The sequence below is a fragment of the Sciurus carolinensis genome, chromosome 10, assembly GCF_902686445.1.
Source record: "Sciurus carolinensis chromosome 10, mSciCar1.2, whole genome shotgun sequence".
NCBI classification, from domain to species: Eukaryota; Metazoa; Chordata; class Mammalia; order Rodentia; family Sciuridae; genus Sciurus; species Sciurus carolinensis.
The window spans coordinates 46723888-46750385 of NC_062222.1; the positions used below are offsets into that span (position 1 = coordinate 46723888).

General features: G+C 37.5%; 1 protein-coding gene and 1 pseudogene across 2 annotated transcripts in view; both read left to right on the forward strand.

The window, feature by feature from the left end:
* The window catches only part of Cfi (complement factor I), a 52357-nt gene extending 31441 nt beyond the window's left edge, over window positions 1-20916 (forward strand). For both annotated transcript variants that reach the window (XM_047566429.1, XM_047566430.1), the window contains 7 exons: window positions 1842-1865; window positions 4529-4564; window positions 6153-6256; window positions 6421-6524; window positions 16135-16415; window positions 19229-19333; window positions 20491-20916. In XM_047566429.1, coding sequence (XP_047422385.1) covers window positions 1842-1865; window positions 4529-4564; window positions 6153-6256; window positions 6421-6524; window positions 16135-16415; window positions 19229-19333; window positions 20491-20708 — 872 coding nt within the window. In that variant the 3' untranslated portion in view covers window positions 20709-20916. The remainder of the gene's footprint in view (window positions 1-1841; window positions 1866-4528; window positions 4565-6152; window positions 6257-6420; window positions 6525-16134; window positions 16416-19228; window positions 19334-20490) is intronic.
* A 327-nt stretch (window positions 20917-21243) lies between these two features.
* On the forward strand, window positions 21244-22770 carry LOC124994183 (COMM domain-containing protein 8-like; annotated as a pseudogene).
* Window positions 22771-26498: the final 3728 nt, after the last annotated feature.

Sequence of the window (26498 nt, forward strand, 5' to 3'; positions counted from 1 at the left end):
GGGAAGAAATGAGGACCCAGTTAGGAAATCATTGCAGGGACGAGATGAAAGTGACCAGGACAAGAGGGTAGGAACAAAAATAATGAGAAGCAGTCAGATTCTGGATATATTTTGAAGGTTGAGCCTGTAAGATGTGCCAGTTGATTGGATGGGGGTTCAAGGTAAATGTGCAGTCGAGGGTGGTTGTACCCCATTTATGGAACTTATCCCATGCTGTGAATGTATAACGACTACTTTAGAGAGGAAGAGGGAAGCTTTTGTTTCCCATTCAGTGGTAGAGTGCCTCATTTAATATAGCTTTTGTCATTTTCTGTGGTATAATTATTCCACCAAGGGGGATCTCAAGCTGTTGATATACACGTCTTTGAACTTGAGCTGGGAAGCCCTGGATACAGGAGCTCTTCAGACTGGCCCAAAACAGAGCCAGTACACCACAGAATTGCTTTCCACTGTTTTTGTAGTTCTTGGTACTCCTCTTTCCTTTCCTTCTTAACAGTATACATCTTGAAAATAGAATCTGTTTTTATATTGCAAATATCCCAGAACAAGCGTCTTACCCATAAAAATTAAGTAAATGTTGAAGATATGTGCAAATAAATGAATTGATATTGATTATATTTCAGCATTACTTGTATGGCAATATGAGACTTACTGAGATTTTCTTCAGTTTTCCATTGAGATCAGCTTTTAAATGAAAGAATATCCACTGGACATGGTGGCACACACCTGTAATCCCAGCAACTGGGGAGGCTGAAGCAGGAGGATCACAAGTTTGAGACCAGTCTTGGCAATTTAGCGAGATCCCGTCTCAAAATAAAAAATAAGAAAAAAAAATATATATACAAATACATAAGGATTGGGGATGTAGCTCAGTGGTGGAGAGCCTAGGTTCAATCCCCAGTATTACAAGAAAAGAAATGTCCTTTTTAGAATTTCAAATCATTATATTTCCTTTCAAAGGGTATATAAGCATTTGGGCAAAAGTGCCTTCAGGTGTTTAATCCTTAGTAGAGAGAGGAAGAAAGAAAAGGTTTTCGGGTAGGACAGTGAACCATAAGGCTCTATAGCGTCATCTCCTTTCTTCAGTGTGAGAGTAGTTTGGGCTTCTTCCTTCTCCTCTTCTTTCCCCTCCCCCTCCTTCAATTTAAAACTCTAAAGTTTAAGATCAAGGGACAAAATTTGCTTATGGGGGGCGGGGAATTCTCCTGCAAGGAAGTCACTACAATATAAAATTTATTTTCATATAAATTTCTTAACTCAATATCAAAACTCCACTTAGTCAACTGTCGTTATTAGTCCTTCAGTTTCCCCTTTAGGATGAGCTGTGCCTTTTGTAGTTGGACAGGGGTTATACTATTCCCCTCTAAGAAAGAGAAGTGAGAGCAGAGATGCAAAATTAACATATTCATTGACTTCCACTTCAAGTGGCCAGGTCATAACCACTAAATCAAGGGAGGTTTGAATTTTGTCTCGGTTGCATTTGTCTTTTATAAGCCCTTCTTTTATTAATATGTTAAAATAGTTACAAATTTTATATCATTGAATGGTAAGTTTGCTGTTGAATGGGTGTTCAATGGATCTCAAATACTAATCTTTTTTTAAAATTCAAGTTAAAATGAATTTTTCCTGGATGAAATTGGTGTGTGTTTAAATGCAAGATGAAAAGTTTGTTATTTGGTATTAAAATTCAAAGTAAAATGGCATACTGACTTTTTTTCTTAACCTTTTCATAACTATGAATTTTCATTTGTTGTACTGTTCCTGAAATAATGATTTGGGTATATTTTATTCAAACGAAACTGATCTCTTTGCTATATTGAGTTTTTTTATTTTGCTTATAGGAGCGGAACATCCTTCAATTCAAGGTAAATCTATTTTTATAATAGAATAATTATATTACAGGTGAAAAATAAGTTTTTCCTTATATATGTTATAATATATAGAGAGATAGTTATACAATAATATGGTGTGGGGTTTTTTCTCAATTAAAAATTATCCTTCACTGTGATAAATATTATTTTGATTTTGCTTTTTGTTTTTCTTCAAGCCTTGCACCCAGGGCTCAAGTTAAAACTTTATTAAAATTTTGGGATACCAAAACATTGAAATAAAACTAAGAATCTATTGTTTTCTTGTATTTTAATATAACTATTAACTGAGCATAATGTGACCACGTGTCATTAGTAATCCAGCTTTAACATTAGGCTAGCACAGAGGTTTTGTTCATTTAGTGGGGTAAACTTTCTGTCTCATGGCCTGCTCACCAGAAAACCATTCACAGTGGACCTTCCCTGCACATTTTTCCTTTGACAAACATCTTTCTCCTCTTACTTTAATTTTTTCTCAAAACCAAGGCAGGTCCTGAAGAAACTGACACTAGAGAAAATATAATATGTTTACTTCCATAAGTAGATATCCCCAAGCCCGCCAGCTCTTTGGGGCCACCCTTTGCTTAGTTATTCAGATTAAATGACTCAAGGCCCCAGCCAAAAGTTCATGTTCCTCCTCAGGATTTCTTAGGATTCCTTGGAGACAAAGTAGCTCAAGATCACCCCTTTCCCTGAATGTCTATTCTCAATTAGTTCCTTCTGTTACTTCTCACTTGTCATTTACCCGCTGTTCTTTATTTTCTCCCCGATTCATTCCTTTCCTTCTTCCTTCCTGCCCTCCTTTCTTTCCCACTTCCCTCTCTAGTTTTGAACCTTAGTGGCAAAGGAATGAGTTGATGACACTCCTCAGTTCATTGAACATGATCATCATTCATGACAGCCAGGCCCCTTTCTGGCTTTATCCCTGCACCCTACTTCCATTCTCCTCCCCATATAGTTGAACATTTTAATGCGACTTAAAGTCTATGTCATTTCGTTTGTATGCATTCTTCTCTAATGTGCATTCTTATTTCATGAGCATACATTTTTTTCTTTTTCTTTTTTTCCCCACTTTTTTTTTTTAAATTGGTTCGTTATAGTTGCAGGTAATAATGGAATTTGCTGTTGCATATTTATATGTGCACACAATATAACAATATAATTTGGTGTGAGCATACATTTTTTAACTCACATAGTATTGTATTGTGGATCTCTTGTCTTCTTTCTTCCTTTCTTTCTCTTTCTTTCTTCCTTTCTTTTTTCTTGAAAGAATTACATTTTAGAGATCTTTCCATGTTGTTATTTGTTAATCTAATCTCTTGCTCCTAAATCACCACATAGAATACTCTGCCATGACATCAGTTTGCAAATTCATTTCTCATTTGTAAAATGTATATAATGTTAGTAGGTGTTTTCTGCAAGGAACAATTGAGTTACCTCCTGTAAAATACTTCTCATGGTATATGGAATATGAATTTTTTAATTTGTTCAATTTGGGGCAAGAACATACTTAGATATGTAATAAGAATTGTCAAAATAAAGTAACTGAAAAAAATACTCTGACACATTCACCTTTTATACTCTATTACCCATTTATCTATTAACTCAATTGCCAGTGAGATTTGTTGACTAGAAACCCTTGACTTTTATGTTTCTGAAGATATGTTTTTCTTACATTTCTACTTCTGAAGTTTTATGCTGCTTTTCTAATACCCAGTATACCTCAGCTCCACTGGACTTTCCCTACCTTCCTTTTGAGTCTTCTATGATTCATAAGGGTGCTTTAATGAATGCTCCTGAGTTGAGCCTCTCTTGCCCCAGAAAACAACTTAGTTGTGTGACATAACAGATACATGTATGCCTGACCCAAAAAGAATGTGGGAAAACTAGGGAAAAGACCTAGGATTGCTGCAGGAAAGTAACATTGCTTTCCTGGGCTATGCTGTCACGTCCTCATCCAAAGAGGAGTAATATGTTAGAGGGAATCTGCTTTCTGATCCTCAGGCCAAAGAAATCATAATCCTATGCATGGAAATGGTCTAGGATGACAGAGTAAAGAGGGGAAAATCCTGTATAACTTCAAACAAAAGTCTAAGGAAGAAAAGGATTTTTTTTCCTTTCAACTTCCGCATTCCAGATGTCTAATGCTAGCAATACCTAGCACTGAAACCAAAGAGATATATTTGTGTGCATTACCCCTGTAAGAAGTGCCTTATTGCCAGGTGTGGTGGCACATGCCTATAATCCCAGTGGCTTGGGAGGCTGAGGAAGGAGGATAGTGGATTCAAAGCCAGCCTCAGCAATTTAGTGAGGCCCTAAACAACTCAGAAAGACTATGTTTCTAAATAAAATATTTAAAAGGACAGGGCTGTCCATAAGTAGATGTCCCCAAGCCCTCCAGCTCTTTGGGGCCACCCTTTGCTTAGCCACTGAGGTGGCTCAGTGATTGAGCAACTCTGGGTTCAAACCCTGTTACAAAAAAAAAAAAAAAAAAAAAAGTACCTTATTATGTATAAAAGAGAGGAATCTTTTTATACAGTCCTTTTTAAGGGAGGACAAATTTTAAGACAAAATTATTATAAGAGTTTAGATGATTTTAATTGATCTAATTTTATCTATAAAAATAATTTCAAACATTGAAACTTTTTGTTTTATTATAGATGAAATAGAAATTTTGTCTGCAGATATGAATGCAGGTATGTTAACATTATACTTTTTTTTTACTAGTGATTCACTGGTTTAAGCTTGTATTTTAATGCCAGTTATTAGCTAGATAATCTTAGGTGAGATACTGAACCTCAAACACAATATTGAATAATAAAATAGTTCCCTGTTTTATGGAGATTTAAAAATGAAATTCATGTAAGACTCAACTTTGAATTGCCAGGTCCCAAAATTAATGAAAAAAATTTTTAATTAACCAATGAGTGAAAGATTTAAATCTCAAAAGTAACAGATATCAATTCAGAGGGATTTTCAATAAAAGCTCTTTATTGTCTATACATCATAACTTTAATTTTCAGATATTCCCCAACCTCACTTCACAGTTCTTAATGGATGAGATCTCTCTTCTTTCAAAAATACAAGCGAAAACTTAAGATTCACCATCACACTCTACCCCCGACCCATTTTTTAGGATCAGTGAGACCAGGTCTAGCCTGTGGTTCAGTGGTAGAACACTTGCCTAGCATGTGCAGGGTCCTAGGTTTGAGCTCCAGTTCTGTGAAAAAGAAAAGAAAAAAAGGTAGGTAAGAGCAACAACAACAACAACAAAATGTATCCACATTCATTTACAATTTCACTTGATTGGGGTCCTATCTCCTATTGGTACGCCCAAAATAATTAAGAGTCAGGGGCTCTGTTTGTGGCTCAGTGGTAGAGTCTCGCCTAGCACTAGGTTCAATCCTTAGCATCACATAAAAATAAAATAAAGGTATTATGTTCACCTACAACTAAAAATAGTTTCCCTTCTCATTTGGGGCTAAGAAACAAGTTTACAAAAATTTCACAACATGGTAAGTAGAATAAAGAGAGCATCTTTTACTTTCTTCCTTTGTGGTGAATTCTCTTGCAAGTTCATGTCTTAAGCCTTACTCTACCATGTTTCCTCAGTGACAAATGTACCATGTCTAATTGCTCACAGACAGAATAGGGAAACTTTTTCCAATGCCAGATGTGGCCTGCTATCCAGGGTTCCCCTGGCATATTGCCTTTTAGGATAAATATGATGATTCAATGAGACAAACTATATACAAAGTGCTCAGTATGGGACCTGGCACCTACAAAGTATTCAGAAGTAATATCACAATGATAAAATTAATATTATTGAAAAGAGTTCCATATCAACATCCTCTAGACACCAAAAGCCATGAGAGAATAAAGATGCAGTTCTCCATGTTGTCACCTTATTCTGATAATTTCAGAACATGACCCCCCTCCCAAGCTATCACTCTAGTAATGCCAGAATATGTGGCATCTCTCATCTGCAAGATCCTGGAGAATGTTTAACACCTTGACCGGCTTCTTTCTGCCTCAACTCAACCTTTGGGCAGAACTTCAGAAAACCAAGTCAATCTTAATATTAAGCCACAATTTCAAAACAAGGTGAATAGTACAGTTTACTCTCCAAAATATTTTGCTAATGAATCTGGACTGTTTTTTATTAGATGTATAAATAGATCTTGCTATTTTTTATGGCAGAGAGAGAATAAAGATATTGTCATTCAATATGTCCACAAGGTAATGGGTTCAAAATCATGATGATAATCTCTTCCTTTCTTAAAGAAAGAAAACGGATTAAGTCATTATTACCTAAACTATCCTGTGGAGTCAAAAGAAACACGCACACTCGAAGGAAACGAGTGGTTGGAGGAAGGCTGGCACACATGGTAAATCTTCGTGGAGAGTTTACTTCCCAGGAACAGGCTCAGGGGAGGGATGGCAAATGATGTCATTACAAAGGACTGGGAATCCTACAGTGGAAATCTAGTAGGGCCACCTGTTTGCACCACTGTCTGGTAGAATGGCGTTGACCACAAAATGTCTTTTACAGGGAGACTTCCCATGGCAGGTGGCAATTAAAGAAGACAAGAAAATCAACTGTGGGGGGATTTATATCGGTGGCTGTTGGATTCTGACCGCTGCACATTGTGTCAGGTAAAACAAAACCTTCAGTATGTTTTAGATTTCCTATAACAAGGAAAATGAGTAATAGAGGTTGTGGTAGTTAATAAATAAAAGCACATCAGAGGAATCATTGTTTCCATTAACTGCTGAATGCCTTCTGGTATTTGTGATCAGTACCTCAGAGGCCAGTCCCTCAGAACTTACTGTGTTCTCTCAGACCAAACTGCTGATCCTACTGGCAAAGGCAGATCAAGCTCATAGGTACAAAAGTACTTTCACTTGGCTCATTTGCATGGTGCTAGGACCAAATCTTTTGGAAGAGTTTATGACTGAGAGTTTATAAAGGGATAATACTAACCAGATGTCTTCTCTGGTTTCACTTCGACAAAGATGTTGTTTAAAGAACTGACTTGACTCCTCGCAACACACAACATTTGTGAATCCATGTATCCTTAAATATATTTGATGTGAGTTCCTGGCAATAAAGGAACTCTTCAGAGTTCAGTGCTAATTATCTCACATACTGCTTCAGCACCAGCTGGCCTGCTTTGTGAGTCTGGATCAATTGCTTACAGGGGTCCTTGACTCAAAGCTATTTTGGAGGAAGGTCACTGCACTGCTCCATATAGGGGGCACCACTCACACTGGGCTGCAGCAGATGGATTCTGAGTCACTCAAGACCAGAGGGGTTGGAGGAGACTTGCTTTCTGAAGAATAAGTCATATTATTTCTCCCTTTGACAGGACTTTGAAATTCTCAGGTCAGAGAAGTGGGGTGGGCATTATGTTCAGAACTGGCATGTGGCAATATGTCTCATAATTGCCTGCAAATAGGAAATACCAGTTGATGTAGGTCCAAGAAAGCAAGTTATTAACAGCAAGTTTGCTAGTGCTGCCATAACAAAATAATAAAAAGTACGTATCTTAACAGAGATTTCTTTTTCTTTTTAATTGTAAACAAATAGGGTACAACTTGTTTCTCTGGTTGTACATGAAGTAGAGGCATACTGTTTGTGTAATCATACATTTACATAGGGTAATGATGTTTGATTCATTCTGTTGTTTTTCCTTCCGCCCACCCCTCCCACCCCTCTTTTTCCTCTATGTAGTCCATCCTTTCTCCATTCTTGTCTCCCTCCCACCCCCCATTATGTATAATCGTCCACTTATCAGCGAGATCATTCATCTTTTGGTTTTGGGGGATTGGCTTATCTCACTTAGTATGATATTCTTCAACTTCATCCATTTGCCTGCAAATGCCATAATTTTATTCTTCTTCTTATTTTTTATATGTCAAATCTTTTTTTTTTAATTATTGTATACAAATGGGATACATGTTGTTTCTCTATTTGTACATGGAGTCAAGGCATACCATTTGTGTAATCATACATTTACATAGGGCAATGATGTTTGATTCATTATTTTTTTCCCTTCCCCCCCACCCCTCCCACCCCTCTTTTCCCTCTATACAGTCCTTCTTTCCTTCAATCTTACCACACTCCTTATCCCTAACCCTAAACCTAACCCTAACCCTAATGCTACCCCCTCCCACCCGCCATTATATGTCCTCATCCGCTTATCAGCAAGATCATTCGTCCTTTAGTTTTTTGAGATTGGCTTATTTCGCTTAGCATGATATTCTCCAATTTCATCCATTTGCCTGCAAATGCCATAATTTTATCATTCTTCATTGCAGAGTAATATTCCATTGTATATATATGCCACAGTTTCTTTATCCATTCATCAACTGAAGGGCATCTAGGTTGGTTCCACAATCTGGCTATGGTGAATTGAGCAGCAATGAACATTGATGTGGCTGTATCTCTGTAGTATGCTGATTTTAAGTTCTTTGGGTATAGAACAAGGAGTGGGATACCTGGGTCAAATGGTGGTTCCATTCCAAGCTTTCTGAGGAATCTCCATACTGCTTTCCAGAGTGGCTGCACTAATTTGCAGTCCCACCAGCAATGTATGAGGGTTCCTTTTTCACCACATCCTCACCAACACCTATTGTTGCTTGTGTTCTTGATAATCGCCATTCTAATTGGGGTGAGATGAAATCTTAGGGTAGTTTTGATTTGCATTTCCCTTATTACTAGAGATGTTGAACATTTTTTCATATATCTGTTGATTGCTTGTACATCTTCTTCTGTGAAGTGTCTGTTCATTTCCTTAGCCCATTTGTTGATTGGATTATTTGTATTCTTCGTGTAGAGTTTTTTGAGTTCTTTATAGAGTCTGGAAATTAGTGCTCTATCTGAAGTATGAGTGTCAAAGATATTCTCCCACTCTGTAGGCTCTCTCTTCACATTGCTGATAGTTTCCTTTGCTGAGAGAAAGCTTTTTAGTTTGAATCTATCCCAGTTATTGATTCTTGCTTTTATTTCTTGTGCTATGGGAGTCCTGTTAAGGAAGTCTGATGAACCCTCTGGTGTTGAGAAACAGTGTGAAAGCTGAATAAATTCTTTCCCATATTCTGTACATTTATAGGGCCTCTCAGCAGTATGAATCTTCTGGTGTTGAGTAAGGTTCGACATATATTTAAAATCTCTTCCACATTCCTTACATTTGTATGGTCTCTCATCACTATGAACCCTCTGGTGCTCAGTAAGTTTTGAGATGTAAATAAATGCTTTTCCATATTCATTACAAGTATAGGGCTTCTCTCCAGCATGATTCTTCTGTTTACTAAGGGCTGACTTGTTATTAAAGGCTTTACCACAATTTTCACTTCTGTAGGGTTTATCACTACTGTGATAAAGGGTTGAGAAATCCTTAAATGCTTCAATGCATTTCTTCAACTTGAAGGGCATTCTTCTCATATAATTTTTCTTGCACTGAATAATGCTTGGGACTTTGTTTAAGCCTGTTGCACATTCTTTAAATTTTGAGCACTGATGAAATACTTGTTTGCACTTATTACCTTTGTAAAGCTTGTTTGTAAAATGAGCACAGTGATATTTTCTTTTGGAATGAACATTTTATTCCCTTCTCTGATGAAATTTCTTGGGTTTGATGAAAATACATAACCAGAAAGACCAGGTTTCTGTAGTTCTCCAACATCACATCTCTGTACATTTTCTACTGAGCCAGGCCCAGGCATTCCCATTCCTCTTGAGACAAATCAATGGCCACATCCCGGAATGTCAATGGTTTCATTTCCTGCTCTTCACTCTGCCCCGCATTCTCCCTCTGAGTCTCTCCTTCCCTATGTCACACAGAAACTTGGGGCTCCTGAGCACAAGAGGAAAAGCCAGAAGTGGATCCGGAGAATGGCGGCTTTGAGACCAAGGCCCAATTTTTTCGTTGTTTTTTTTTTCCCCCCTCTCATTTTCCCGGCAGGGGATTTGAACCGCGGTCCTTCGGCATGCTAGGCGAGTGCTCTCCAAAAGGACCCATTTCTTCAGCTCCTTATTCTTCTTTATGACTGAGTAATACTCCAGTGTGTGTGTGTGTGTGTGTGTGTGTGTGTGTGTGTGTGTGTCTCACAGTTTCTTTATCCATTCATCTATTGAAGGGCATATACGTTGGTTCCGCAATCTGACTATTGTGAATTGAGCAGCTATGAACATTGATGTGGCTGTATCTCTGTAGTATGCTGATTTTAAGTCCTTTGGGTATAGGCCAAGGAGTGGGATAGCTGGGTCAAATGGTGGTTCCATTCCAAGTTTTCTAAGGAATCTCCACACTGCTTTCCAGAGTGACCGCACTAATTTGCAGTCCCACCAGCAATGTATGAGGGTAACTTTTTTCCCACATCCTTGCCAACACCTATTGTTGCTTGCATTCTTGATAATCACCATTCTAATTGGGGTGAGATGGAATCTTAGGGTAGTTTTGATTTGCATTTCCCTTATTACTAGAGATGTTGAACATTTTTTCATGTTTGTTGATTGCTTGTAGAGCTTCTTCTGTGAAGTGTCTGTTCATTTCCTTAGCCCATTTGTTGATTGAGTTATTTGTATTCTTGGTGTAAAGTTTTTTGAGTTCTTTATAGAGTCTGGAAATTAGTGCTCTATCTGAAGTATGATTGGCAAAGATTTTCTCCCACTCTGTAGGCTCTCTCTTCACATTGCTGATAGTTTCCTTTGCTGAGAGAAAGCTTTTTAGTTTGAATCTATCCCAGTTGTTGATTCTTGCTTTTATTTCTTGTGCTTTGGGAGTCATGTTAAGGAAGTCTGATCCTAAGCTGACATGATGAAGATTTGGACCTACCTTTTCTTCTATAAGGTGCAGGGTCTCTGGTCTGATTCCGAGGTCCTTAATCCATTTTGAGTTGAGTTTTGCAGGGTGAGAGATAGGAGTTTAGTTTCATTCTGCTGCATATGGATTTCCAGTTTTCCTAGCACCATTGGTTGAAGAGGCTATCTTTTCTCCATTGCATATTTTTGGCCCCTTTGTCTAGTATGAGAAAATTGTATTTATTTGGGTTTGTCTCTGTGTCCTCTATTCTGTACCATTGATCTACCTGTCTATTTTGGTGCCAATACCATGCCGTGTTTGTTACTATTGCTTTGTAGTATAGTTGAAGTTCTGGTATTGCGATACCCCCTGCTTCACTCTTCTTGCTAAGGATTGCTTTAGCTATTCTGGGTTTCTTATTCTTCCAGATGAATTTCATGATTGCTTGCTCTAATTCTGTGAGGTATGTCATTGGGATTTTAATTGGAATTGCATTGAATCTGTATAGCACTTTTGGTAGTATGGCCATTTTGACAATATTAATTCTGCCTATCCAAGAACATGGGAGATCTTTCCATCTTCTAAGGTTTTCTTTAATTTCTTTCATTAGTGTTCTGTAGTTCCCATTGTAGAGGTCTTTCGCCTCTTTTGTTAGATTGACTCCCAAGTTTTTTTTGTTTTTTTTTTTAGGCTATTGTGAATGGGGTAGTTTTCCTAAATTCTCTTTCTGAGGATTCATCACTTATGAATAAAAATGCATTAGATTTATGAGCATTGATTTTACATCCTGCTACTTTACCAAATTCGTTTATGAGTTCTAGAAGTTTTCTGGTGGAATTTCCCAGCTCCTCTAAATATAGAATCATGTCATCAGCAAATAGGGACAGTTTGAGTTCTTCTTTTCCTATTCATATCCCTTTAATTTCTTTGGTCTGTCTAATTGCTCTGGCTAGAGTTTCAAGGACAATGTTGAAAAAAGTTGTGAAAGAAGGCATCCCTGCCTTGTTCCAGTTTTTAGGGGGAATGCTTTCAGTTTTTCTCCATTTAGAATGATATTGGCCATGGGCTTAGCATAGATAGCCTTTACAATGTTGAGGAATTTTCCTATTATCCCTATTTTTTCTAGTGTTTTGAGCATGAAGGGGTGCTGTATTTTATTGAATGCTTTTTCTGCATCTATTGAAACAATCATGTGATTCTTAACTTTAAGTCTGTTGATATGGTGAATGACATTTATTGATTTCTGGATGTTGAACCAACCTTGCATCCCTGGGATAAAACCCACTTGATTGTGGTGCACTATCTTTTTAATATGTTTTTCTATGCGATTTGCTAAAATTTTGTTGAGAATTTTTGCATCAATGTTCATTAGGGATATTGGTCTGAAATTTTCTTTCCTCGATGTGTCTCTGTCTGGTTTAGGTATCAGGGTGATATTGGCTTCATAGAATGAGTTTGGGAGGGTTCCCTCCTCTTCTATTTCATGGAATACTTTGAGGAGTATTGGAATGAGCTCTTCTTTAAAGGTTTTGTAGAACTTAGCTGAGAATCCTTCTAGTCCCGGACTTTTCTTTGTTGGTAGGCTTTTGATGACTTCTTCTATTTCATTACTTGAAATTGATTTATTTAAATTGTGTATGTCCTCCTGATTCAGTTTGGGTGAATCATATGTCTCTAGAAACCTGCTGATGTCTTCAAGATTTTCTATTTTGTTGGAGTATAGATTTTCAAAATAGCTTCTAATTATGTTTTGTATTTCAATAGTGTCTGTTTTGATAGAAACACAGATTTCTTTCCTCACAGTTCTGGGGACTGGAAGTCCAAAATCAAGGTGCCATCAGGGCTGATATCTCCTGAGGCCTCTGTCCTTGTTTGCAGGTGCCCTCTTCTCATTGTGTCCGTATGTGGTCTTTCCTTTGTGCATTTGCATCCCCAGTGTTTCCCTCTTTTTTAAAGATGCCAGTCTTATTGGATTAAGACCCCAGCCTTATGACTTCATTTAACTTAACTTACCTCTTCAAAGACCTTATCTCCAAATAGCAGTCATGAGGGCTTAGGGCCTCAACATGTGAGACAGACATAGTTTAGTCTATAATAATGACTGGATTGCAATACCCATTGTCAACTTGGAGAAGGGCAGAGCTCAGGATTCTTGCCTCAGTTCTGACAGAATGAATAAAATGTTATTTATTGAGTATGATCGCCCACCGCCCGCGGGGACAATCACAACACGTACGCTCTTGATCACAGGAACCAAAAAAGCCGTTTATTCCACAAGTCTCAGACTTATATTGAGAACATCAGCCTATCAGAGAGTAGACTACCAGGAAAGTCAGCCTATCAAGGAACAGTCTCCAGGCAGATACCAGGATCGCCTCACGTACAACAGCCAACCAGAGTTACTTCCTAAAACTTGTACATGAGTGCAGCTATGTCTGGCAAGCTGCCAGGCGCCATCTTAGAGATCAGGCCACGGTGTGGCTCTGGGGCCCTCAGAGCCCGCCCCTGACAATTGAGTACCTCTTACAGACCGGGTACTAAGCCAGGTCCTTTCATATATTTATATTCTTTAGTATTCTCAACAGTCCCCAAAAGTAAATATTATTCTTCACATTTTGTTGATAAGTGAACCAAGATTGAGAAGTTGCCAAAAGTGTGACTAGTCAATTAGCAGAGCCAGGATAATATCAAGTTCAACATAGTTGATGGTAATTTAGATGAATGCCTGTTTAGCAAATCTGCAGGTGACCTGAAGGTGGGAGGGATAACATACATGTTGAATGATTAAACATGTTCAAGGACCTCATAAAAATCTTCATGGATTGAAGATTTCTATCTTCCTTCTTAAAGACCCTTTCCTCTTGGCTTCTAGGACACAGCACTTTCCTAGTTTTTTTTTTTTTTTAATTTTAATTTATTTTTATTGTAAACAAATGGGATACATGTTGTTTCTGTTTGTACATGAAGTTTTCCTAGGTTTTTACCAGCTTCTCTGACTACACTTTTCTCTGCTTCTTTGGGGATTGCTCCTTCTGTGCTTAAGCATCATTACTCAACTAAATCATTGAAGTTTCATTTAACCTGACTTTCTTTTTTCTTCTTACTTCTTTCCTAAAGTTATCTATGATTTAAAATACCACTCTAGCCAGGTTCTGTGATGCATACCTGTAATCCCAGTAATTCAGGAGGCTGAGGCAGAAGGATTGCAAGTTTGAGGCCAGCCTGGGCAACATAGAGCAATCCTGTCTCAAACAAATAAACAAACAAACAAACAAACAAATAAATAAATAAATACCGCTCTACACAGACTAAATGATAGCCACAGATTGGGCTCTCTTCCAACCACTGACCCTGTAGTCACCTGCCTCTCCACAATTCTTAGCTACATCAAAAGTACATTAAATTCAAAATGTCCAAGACTAGGCACATGATATGCCATTTCCCTAAGTATGATCTTAGAAGTCCTAGTGTTTCTGTCTCAGCAAATAGCACCATTCATCTGGCTACACAGGCAGACATCTAAGAATTAAATTATTTTACTCCCTTAGCTATACACAGCTTGAGCACTGTTTCACCAACTCTAGATGGCATTTTTAATTTTTAAGTATTTAATTCTCAAAATTTCATTCCTTCTCGACCATTATCCTGCTTTCACCTCTCATCTAGATTATAGTTGCCTCCTAATTGTCTTTCACTCTGTCCACCTACCATCCCCACCTATCTGTTCTCTATTGTGCAGCAAGGGTAATGTTCTCATACCAGGGTTCAGTCACCCGCCACTTAAATTCAATGACTTTGGTTTCCTCTTGGGATAAAAATCTAAACAAATGACAACATGGCCCATTAGACCCCCTGCGATTTGGCCCCTTTGTGCCTTCGCCAATCTCATCTTGTCTCGCAGCACTACCTCCTGCTCTCTGGTCTACCTGCGCTGGACTTTGAGCTAGCTATTCAAGAGCACTTGCTCCCTCCTACAAAGGAATCTTCACTATATTGTTGTCCTGATTTTCCTTGCTCTTTTTACCCAGTTAGTGCTAGTTTTTACTCAGATCTCAAGTCAACCTTTACTGCCTTGGAGAAACTTCCTTGACTCCCTTCTTCTTGGAAGTTCCTAAAAACCCATGTACTGTCCACTTCTCTCACTTTTCACAGAATTCCTACCTTCATCAGTGTGATTATCCATTTAATGTTGCACCTTTCCCTAGATGCTAAGCTCAATCAAAATAGAAATGATTCTGATTTTGCCCATTTCTATATTCCAGTGCTCTGCACAATGATGTGTATATAGTAGATACACACTAAGTATTTGTTGAGTACATTGAATGAATAGAGAGAGTTAGCCTTTAAGCAACATTCAGTACCTCTTATCCTGTAATACAAACAAAATTAACATTGAGGATAGTCTTTTCAGAACGCTAATTATAAATAAAGGTTTCCAGGCATGCCATTGTATCCTAGGACACCACTGCTTAACTGTAAGGGGATTACCTGAATCATCATTATGGAAGGATAAATTCTCCTCTATTCATCCTGTTTGAGAAAGCAGAAGACATTTTTAGAAGATTTTCATTAAAATAAAGTTTTGTTGCTTATGGGAAATCTATTTTATGAACTACTTCATTGTTGGGAAACATTAGACTATGAGGTCATTATTCAGCATCTTATTTTTTAAAAAAATATACCTAAGCTATAATATTTTGCCAAGTGCTCTGTACTCTTCCCTGAGAAAATAATGGTATGGGACCAATTTGCTTAACTCATGCATGATTTGAAATTTGATAATGAAAACAGAGTGAGGCATAAAAACAATAACTAGTCATAATTAACTCATTTATTATTGCAGTAGGATTTTTTAAAAAGCTACCATGTTCCAGGTACAATAATAGCCCCCAGGGCTACAGGTCATCTCTGATTTCAAGCAGCACAGTGTTTCAGGAAGAAAGGTGGGTGAACAGATGAATACAATGCAATACGAGGATGAAGTCTGTTTGAAGGGTGAGGATGGAAACTGCTGTGGTGGTGCTCTCCCTGAGGACCTCTGGGTTGGCAGAGTAATAAGAACCTGGGTCCAGTTTTCCAGTACCTCAACCACACTTCTGACAAGATGCTGTCTAGTCTCTGTTGAAACATGTGTAGTGATGGGGCTCCGACTCCAGTAGCAGAAACTCAAGTTGTTAGTGAGCTATCAGATTGAGCAGTTGGATGCATCAGTCTGCTCTTTGTTTATCATCAACCAATTCTATTTTATGAACTACCTCATTGTTGGGAAACATTAGACTATGAGGTCATTATTCAGCATCTTATTTTTTAAAAAAAATTAATCACAATGCTTCATAACAACAAGGATGAGAGAGAGAGAATATGAGTCAAAAAGGTCCTTAAAAGGGAGAATGTAAAGTGTCAAAATTCCATATTTACATATTTTTTTCAATTTATTTCCCTTTTCCTTTCTGTTATAGAGCCAGTAAAGCTCATCATTACCAAATATGGACATCATTACTAAACTGGATAAGACCTAACTACACTGAGTTAGAGGTTGAAAAGGTGGATAAAATTATTATCCATGAGAAATACAATGGATCCACCTTCCAAAATGACATAGCTTTGATTAAAGTGAAAAAACATGATGACCAAAAAGAATGTGAGCTGTCTCGTTCCATCCCTGCCTGTGTTCCCTGGTCTCCATATCTATTCCAACCTAAAGATAGATGCATCATTTCTGGCTGGGGTCGAGAAAAAGGTATATATTTTATAATTAATTAATCAGCATCCAGGGGTTGGCAATGAATGAGAATAGAAATGCAAAGGAGCTAATTTCCTGGTACTCAGAAAGAAACAGTATCATGAGCAGAAAAGTGAGCATCCAGCCAGAGCCGGCTGCATGTGCTTGCCACCTGGGCAACTGCCCAACATCCTGCGCTCAGAAGATCCCCATGTATGATTTACTGCTCTGCTGTCACTGCTGTGAAATTCTTAATAATTTTTGAAGGGTCTCAGGAGATCGAGGCAAGAAAATTGCAATTTCAAAGTCACCCTGGGCAATTTAACAGGACCCTGTCTCAAAATAAACATTTTTGAATGTTGCTGGGGGTGTAACTCAGTGGTAGAGTGCTTACCTAGTATGTGCAAGGCCTTGGATTCAAGCCCCAGTACTGCAGAATAATAATGATAATGATAATTTTTGAAGGGGTCCCATCTCATATTTTCATTTTTCACTGGATCCTGAAAATTGTGTAACTAGTCCTTCTCCGATCTTTCAAAAATATATATATATAATCTGTGATCCTGATGTTTACATTGAGGGGTGAATATTCAAGAAGAAAATATAGAGACAGGGACTTTTTTGGTTTGTTGAAGAGATGTGGGTAGAAGATAAAAAGGTTTGCAAAATTGGAATGAAATAGTGGTCCACAGAGACTGGGAAAGGCAGGGAGGAGGAAGGAGTACCAAATTCCCAACACATAAAAATGGTAAGTATTTGAAGAGATGGCAATGCTTATTACCTGGGTTTGATTATTACACATCGTATACATATATTGAATTACCATAATGTACCCCATAAGATGTATAAATATTATGTCTTAAAAAAATTAAAAAGTAGCCAGACATAGGGCACACATCTGTAATCTCAGCTACTTAGGAGGCTGAAGCAAAGAGGATCACAAGTTCAAGGTCACCCTGAGCAATTTACAATTAGCAAATCCTTGTCTCAAAATGAAAAATAAAAAAGATCAGGTAGGTAGCTCCGTGCTTTCTTAGCATCTGTGAGGCCCTGGGTTCAATATAATACTGTGAGGAAGAATAAAAGGTAGCCCATAGACATAGGAAAACAAACAAATGAGCAAAGATTTGCAAAGAGACAGTCTCTGTATGTTTTGAATCACTCACAGTTCACTACATTCCTCTCGTCTCCTTCCGGTTCCCTGTACTCCACTCCTTCAGAAGAGAAAGAACAGGAGAAATTCATTCTTTGAGCTTCTAAGACTTTTGGTGAATACCTCCTATGAATAGGAGATGTGGACACTTGAAAAGTAAATATTAGAAAGAACTGCTGAATTAGAGGTTAGATGAGATGAGAATTAAACTACCTGTTTCCCATCTCTTGAAGCTTTAACCTTAAAATTTATCTTCCCTTTCACCTTTTAATTCTCTTTGTTGGCAGAAATTCTAAAAAACTTCATAGCATCGATTTTATTGACTCATATTCTAACACATTCTTTAAATAATTGCCACATTGAAAATTGTAAAATATATGTATAAATTAAACTGGATTTGTAGTATGTGTGAATACATAAGACTTATAAAATATTAAATTTTATTAAGGAACTAATTCATCCAGAAGATATTATATCCTTATATTTGTTCTATTTTTAAACACCCCACTTATTATATACATTTAAAAATATACACACAAGAAATGGGATTGTGGCTCAGTGGTAGCGTTCGCCTAGCATGTGTGAGCCACTGGGTTGGACCCTTAGCACTACCTAAAAATAAATAAATAAAATAAAGGTACTGTGTCTATCTACAACTTAAAAAATATTTTAAAATATACCCATAAGTAGAAAGAAAAATATAATACATCCTTATTATTCATCACTCAGTTTCCACAGTTATCAACATTCTGCCATTCTTGGTTTTTTGTTTCTTTGTTTGTTTGTTTGTTTTTGTTCTAGGGATTGAACCCTGGGGCACTTCATCACTGAGCTACATCCCCAGTCCTCTCGTTTTTTTAATTTTGGAACAAGGTCTTACTAAGTTGCTGAGGCTGGCTTTCAACTTGTGATCCTCTTGCCTCAGCCTCACAAGTCACTGGCATGTATCACTGTGCCCAGTTGTTTCATCTCCCAGGATCCATCAGGGTAATGGGCAAAGATTCACTCCTCACCATTGAAATATATAAGCCTGAGTTCATATGTTTTTCTGACCTTTCCTAGACTATCAGTCAACAGTACCTGGCCCTTCTCCTTCCACAGACCTAAGATGTTCAAGTCTGAAAATTTTTATGTAAATATAAAGGAAATTCAAAATCCTAAGTGATTGAAAGGCTGATTGCTTCAATCATTTAGGAGATGGATTTCCTCACAGACACACAAAAATGCAAATACATTAACAACTTCATGTGTATTTTCTTTATTCTAAGTTCTTAAATAGTTACTCCAACAAACACTGTAAAGGAAATAAGAAACTATGAGAAGGAGTTGTTTATGTGCGAAGACACCACACTAATTCCTATCCAATTCCCCTACTGAACTCTGCAACCAAAGGGGAACAAGTTTCTCATTCATTTCTGGGTTGTCAGTTTTGTATTAGATGAGTGGGACTTCAGGCTGTATGTTCAATAATCCCCTCCAAGTATAGAAAGAAAAGTATAGAGACTAGGGATATAAGGAGGAGTATGATAAAATATGCTAGAGAATTGTCTTCAAAAGTTTATATATGTATTAAAGAACATCTGTAATCTCTAGTATTCTTAATGGTTTACTAAGTTGTAAGAGTATATATTTAGACTTTTCATTTGTGACATCTATTTTTTTTTCTGGCTTTGTTTAGATAACCAAAAGGTCTATTCACTCAGGTGGGGTGAAGTTCACCTAATAGGCAACTGCTCTAGATTTTACCCAAATCGCTTCTATGAAAAAGAAATGGAATGTGCAGGTAAGTGCCAAGTGCGTTTTTCTGAGATACATATTGTTTTAGTCCTTTTTTTTTTTATTACTTAATGAAATACCTGAGGCTGGTTTCTTATAAAGGAAAAGGGTGTATTTAACTCATAGTTTTGAAGGCTCAGGACATGATGTTGACATTAGCTCTGTTCTGGTGGGGACTTCATGGAGGAGTGGGCACCACAATGGTGGGGGCATGCTCTGAAGTGACAGGAGGGAGAGAGAAATCAGGAAGCCAAAGAGAGGGGGAGAGCTGGACTTGCTCCTTCCATAACAACCCTCCCTGGAGAACTAACTCCAGGGTCCTAGGAGAAACCCTTAATCCCTTTCTGAGGACACCCCCTTCCACCCACTGACTTAGGGACTTCCCATGGGTCCCACCTCTTAGCACCACCTCATTGAGAACCAAACTCCCAGCACATGAACCCTTGGGGGACAAACTCAAAACAGTGATTTTAAAATGCTAGAAATTCACAAGAGTAAGAAGAAAGTGCACTCCCATCTTGAAATGGGGTTCAGGATTAGAGTGGACAAATGGATGAGTAACACAAAATCTGCCAGTCAACAAACCAGAGATGAATAGTTACAAGTTTGAAAGACAAAGGCCAAATCTCAACGGGCTTAGCATACTGAGGAGTCATCAGACATAAGGTAGGTGTCATGGTTAAAAAGACAAGCTCTGGCTGCCTCAAAGTCCAGGCTCTACCACTTGTCACTTTGGACAAGATAGTGACCTCTTTATTTTGTCTTTGTTTCATTGTAAAATGGAGGAAATAATGATAGGACTGTGGTGAGGATTAAAACAATGAAGGACTAATATCTATTAAGCACTCAATAAGAACTAAGTGTTCCTATTATTTTCCCACCCAATGTTTGATGCAACTTTTAGGTTGTAATCCTAGTGTATAGTTGAATAGAGAACAGGAGCAGGAAGAACACACTAACTTAGGGAATGAATGGAAGGCTTCCCAATCTGCCTCTCTCCACTCTGCAAGTCTTACAGGGACCTGAAGGTAGGGAGCATCCCTCTTATTGCCTTTTAGGAAAGCACAAGAAAATTAATCATTCCATTCATTGGTGGAGGAAGCAGGGAAATCAGCATAGTGACCTTGACAAACAGATGGAAATATGTGCTTTTCTCTTTCTCAGGTACACATGATGGTTCCATTGATGCCTGTAAAGGAGACTCTGGAGGCCCCTTAGTCTGTATGGATGTCAATAATGTGACTTATGTTTGGGGCATCGTGAGTTGGGGTGAAAACTGTGGAAAACCAGAGTTCCCAGGAGTTTATACCAAAGTGGCCAATTATTTTGACTGGATTAGCTATCATGTGGGAAGGTCTTTTATTTCTCAATACAATGTCTGAAATTGTGATCTCCTGCTCTTATTGTGATCCTTCTCCCCTTATTCTCTTGGGAGTTCCATTTTAATTGAAATGAAACTATATAATTAATACTACTGTAAGGGAACATGAAGGAAATGTTATTGGATATTTTTAAAGGTCTCTTTTCAAAGTTTATAATATCTTGGAATTTTGCTGTATAATTCTCAAATAAATATTTTGGACACACATACAAGATTTGGTTGTTCTTTGTTTTGGGGAATGAACACAGGAATTTGTGTGTGTTCAGCACCACTGAGCTACACCCTCAACCTACAAGTTTTATTTTATCAGCAAATGTAATTAAATTATCCTTTATGCAGTAGTGATATACTGACTGTAAGAAGTTTAGGTAATTGAATGACATTGAAGTCATTCACATTAGCCTGGGTTCAAACCCTGTTTCTACCACGTGCTAAGTTTGATCCTGGGCAATTTATTACCTTTTTGTATCTCATTTTCCATCTATAACATGGAATTGTATGAAAATGAAAATACATACTTATGTACAATTTTTGGCATGCATGGCACCTGTCATAGGGTAATAACTGACCTCATAGATCTTGACCCATTTCTCTGCTTCTTTTTTTGTTTCGTTGTTTTGATTTTGCAGTGCAGGGGACGGAATCCAGGGCCTTGCACATGCTAGGCAAGTGCTCAGCCACTGAAGTACATCCCCATTCCTTTTCTTTTTAAGTATTAAAATTTTTCAAAAAATAATTGTCTTTGATCCCCCATTTTGCAAGTTTCCCTTAACCCTTTCTCTAGAGCTTTCCACAGATACTACTACACAACCATCAATCTCCATTGTGTCAACCTGGTACCCCTCCCTAATTTTTTACTGCCTAGGGGACCTAGGAGAATTTTTACCTGGCCCTACTCTTGCTTATCTTTGAGGACAGGATGCTTGAAGTCCAGAAGTTCCTCCTCCACGGGGCTGGCTGAAAACAGCTGGATCTCAGATGGCTGCCAGGCAACCTCTAATTTCATTGTAGTTTCATCTTCATGTTAAATGACACACCCCCAGCACCAGGACAGTTGACGATTGCCATGACAACCAGAAAGAACCATAAAAGGAGCAAGGATGTGGCACCCAAGTTCCTGGAAATTCCCCACCCCATTCCCAGAACATACATGAATATTCCTCCCCTTTAACCAGCCTATCCCTCCTCTTCATTTCTTTTACCCCATATCTATAACCTCCCCAACCCAAGGTGGGGTTGACTTTCAAGTCTATCTCTTCCTTTTCCGGGCCAAGAATTAAGTTTCCTGCATTGCTCAATCAGTGTTCCATCTTGTTATTGATTCCGCATTTCGGAGAAGGAAAAAGGACTGAGCCTTTGGGTTCAAAAATTGGTAATAGAAACTCATAGTCACTTAAGTGTCCTCATCTCAGCAGTATTAGACTACTGTTCTCAACCTCCTTCCCAGTCCCTTCCTTATGGTGCCCTTTCCCTGGTATTCTCATCTAGACTCCATTGTAAATCCCAAACCTAGAACTTTGCATGGGATGCTTTTGAAGCAGTTGCAGAAGCTGTGCTCCCTGCCCCCAAGTTGTGTGTACAACTTCTTCACAAAATAATTGATGGCATCTATTTATCCTCCCTACCAGGATTATCACAGTGTTTGGGATTCAACAGAATGGATGCATGTTTTAAAAGATATTATTATTTTTTTAAAAGCCACAATTGGTAAAAAATTTCCTGATGAAAAGGCACTTCAACAATGGAATCCATTGAGTTCATTTCATCAAGAAGCTATTGTGAAATTCTTGAAAAGTAGGAAAGATAAAATAAAGCAGACTCTGGTAGGAGAAATAATTGATATTTCCTCTGTCCAGCTATTTTGATTGTCAGTTAAACCTTGCACTTTCTAGTGATTAGTTTGCTAATTTACAAATGCCACGTTAACCCTTCATCTAAATGTAAAAGAAAATTGTGACATAAAATCATATTCTGTTGAAATGAATGAAGAACAGCTGCAGATTCTAATGAATTCCTTGGAAGCAGCTAAGAAGGTGGTCCTGAAGTTGAAAAAACAGAAATGATGAATACCAATGCTACCAGATTCCACTGCACAACTGATATGGCAGAGTGAATACCAAATGTTCAGAAACCCTGCAATGTATTGAGGCTACACTAGGCTGAGAGAGCAGCAGTGTTGAGATACCAAAGATGAAAATCTATCAACCTCCCTAAGGAACAGGAAATCACAATTTTATTTTAATAGGAATTGCATTAAATCTGTATAACATGCTTTTGGTAGTATGGCCATTTTGACAATATTAATTCTGCCTATCCAAGAACATGAGAAATCTTTCCATCTTCTAAGGACTTCAATTCTTTCTTTGGTGTTCTGAAGTTTTCATTGTAGAGGTCTTTCACCTCTTTTGTTAGATTGACTCCCAAGTATTTCATTTTTTAGAAGCTATTGTGAATGCAGTAGTTTTCCTAATTTCTTTTTCAGAGGATTCATCACTGATGTATAGAAATGCATTTGAATTATGGGTGTTGATTTTATATCCTGCTATTTTACTGAATTAATTTATTAGCTCTAAAAGTTTTCTGGTAGAATTTTTTGGATCTTCTACATACAGAATCATGTTGTCAGCAAATAGTGATAGTTTGAGTTCTTCTTTTCCTATTCATATCCCTTTAATTTCTTTCATCTGTCTAATTGTTCTGGCTAGAGTTTCCAGGATTATGTTGAATAGATGTGGAGGGAGAAAACATACCTGCCTTGTTCCAGTTTTTCGCTTGAATGCTTTCAATTTTTCTCCATTTAGAATGATGTTGTCCTTGGACTTAGCTTTCACAATGCTGAGGTATGTTCCTACTAGCCCTAGTTTTTTTTTTTTTTAATATAATAATCTTGGTTTTTTTTTTTCTTTTCTTTTTTTTTTTTTTTAGTTATAGGTGGACATAATACCTTTATTCCATTTTTATGTGGTACTGAGGATCGAACGCAGGGTCCCACACATGCTAGGCGAGCGCTCCACCACTGAGCCACAACCCAGCCCCTATCCCTAGTTTTTCTAGGGTTTTGAACATGAAGAGGTGCTGTATTTTATCAAATGCTTTTTCTGCGTCTGTTGAAATGGTCATGATTCTTATCTTTAAGTCTACTGATGTGATGAATTATTTTATTGATTTACATATGTTGAATCAACCTTGCATCCATGGGATGAACCCCACTTGATCATGGTGCACTATCTTTTAATATGTTTTGTATGCGATTTGCCAGAATTTTATTGACAATTTTTGCATCTATGTTCATCAGTGATATTGGTCTGAAGTTTTCTTTCCTTGATGTGTCTTTGTCTGGTTTTGGTATCAGGGTGATACTAGCCTCATAGAATGAGTTTGGAAGGGTTCTTTCCTTTTCTATTTCATGGAATAATTTGAGGAATATTGGTCTTAGTTCTTCTTGGAAGGTCTTACAGAACTCGGCTGAGAATCCATCTGGTCCTGGACTTTTCTTGGTTGGTAGGCTTTTGATGGTGTCTTCTATTTCATTGCTTGAAACTAATCTGTTTAAATTATTTATGTCCTCCTGATTCAGTTTGGGTAGATCATATGTCTCTAGAAATTTGATGTCTTCTTTGAGATTTTCTATTTTACTGAAGTATAGATTTTCAAAATAGTTTCTAATTTTCTGTATTTCAGTAGTGTCTGTTGTGATATTTCCTTTTTCATCATGAATTTTAGTAATTTGAGTTTTCTGTCTGTTAGCTAGGAAACTCAAAATGAACGGTGAAACAACTAGAGTAGTGTTTATATTTTCACAATGATTGTTTTGTTTCATTTATTAAGTACTTGAGAAATCTTTGTAAATTTTTCTGAAAGTTAAACATAGATTCTAAAGTAATGCAAACATACAAAGCACAAACATGCTTGAATATTGCTTAAAAATTATGTGAATTGGAAGGACATGTACTATGGATATATAATTAATTTGTGATATTTAAAAATAACTCTTAAAAATGTATAAGCTGCATATATAGCTCAGGAGATTCCTTATCGTTCCCATATTTCAAAGAAAACATTAGAAAAGATTATAAAAAATTTCTTAAAGGAAAGCTCTTTATCAGACATGAACAATGCAAAAAAACTCTAAATTTGTGTGAACATTTGAGTTCATGAATTGCAGAAACTAAAATCTAGAACACACAAAATTAGAACTAACATTGTTATTCTGCATTTGCATGTCTGATTGGGATACTATATCCTGATAAGATGTCATTGTATAGTGTATTAATTGTTATTCAACTATGAGGTAAGATTATGTATAGGTCTGTTTTTGTTATAAATTCTTAATCATGAATTTAACACTTTTGAATGTTAAATTCATTGGAAAACAAATAATTTTAAAACTCAGCTAATTTTAAAAATAATTATTATGAATAAGTAAAAGTGTCATGTTTTAAAATATAAAAAGTAAATCCCACCCATAGGTCAATGACTCATAAATCCATATATCTGTCCATATAGCTTCCCTAGAACTCCAGACTACTTACTATATGCCACGAAACACTTAACACCTCCCTGTGAATATCTAGGGTCATTCCAAAAGAAATGTGGCCAACCCAAGTTCATAATTGCTCCTCCCTAAACCTTGCTCCTCCCCACATCAGTTAATAACACTACATCCTTTGAGGGCCACAGTAAGTACCCAGTCACTATCACATCACCCTGCTTTAACCTCAGTATAGCACTTTTTTCATTCCCCCAAATATTCCATTTTTATTGGTTTTCCTAACTCTTCCCCACACTCCTGCCCCAACAACCTGTAAAACACTTGAAAGGAAGCCCTCATCTACCTTCCTCCTGGCTGCAGCTGTGGTGCTTGGTCCACAGGGTGTTCAATGAATAAGCATCGGTTGTTTTATTCTTTGGTTTTAAAGCACATCTATCATCATCTTGAGGACAGAGGTGTATTTCTCACATAAAACCTTTAATATGACATTGGGCTCCAGTCTTGGATAAAGCCCAAATGTTTTAATAATAGAAATCCTCATTTCTACATATATTCCAAAATTGGCTGCTGCCCAGATTTTTTTCCATTTATGAAATTGTGGTAAAAAAAAGATATAACATCAAATAAACCATTTTAATCATTTTTAAGTGTAGAGTTCAGTGGCACTAAGTATACTCAAATGGTTGTGTAATGATCACCACCGGCCACCTATAGAAATTTTTCCTCTTCCCAAACTGAAACTTCATACCCATTAAACAATAACTTCCCATCCCACCTCTCCACTGCTGCTCAGATTTTAAATTCCTTTGTCATCGAATGCAGGAGAGTATTTGGTCATCTATTACCATGTAAGGAGGTCCCTCCAAATGGTGGCTTAAATAATAATTGTTTATTATTTTGCTCATGAATCTAGGGGTTGTCTGGACAGTTTCCCTTCCAATTCTCATGCACTTGCAGTCAGACAAGGCCAGAGCGGTTATCCCAAGGGTTTCTTCATCCACATGTCTGTTGTCTGGGAGAACTGAGTCAGTTGGGGCTCCTCAGATATCTTTATGTGGTCTCTCCACATGGAGTCCAAAATGGAGTCCAACTCAGGGATGCCAGACTTCTTACATAGAAGCTGATAAATGTCCCAGGGAAAGTGCAGAACCTGTATAGCTTTTTCTAACCTATTCTTGGAAGGCATTTCCATCATTTCTACCACAAAGATCTAGGTTCAAGATTCCCAAGTTCAAAGGAAGGGGACACAATCCATCTCTTGATGGGAGGGGTGTCAAAGTATGTGGTTTAGATATTAGG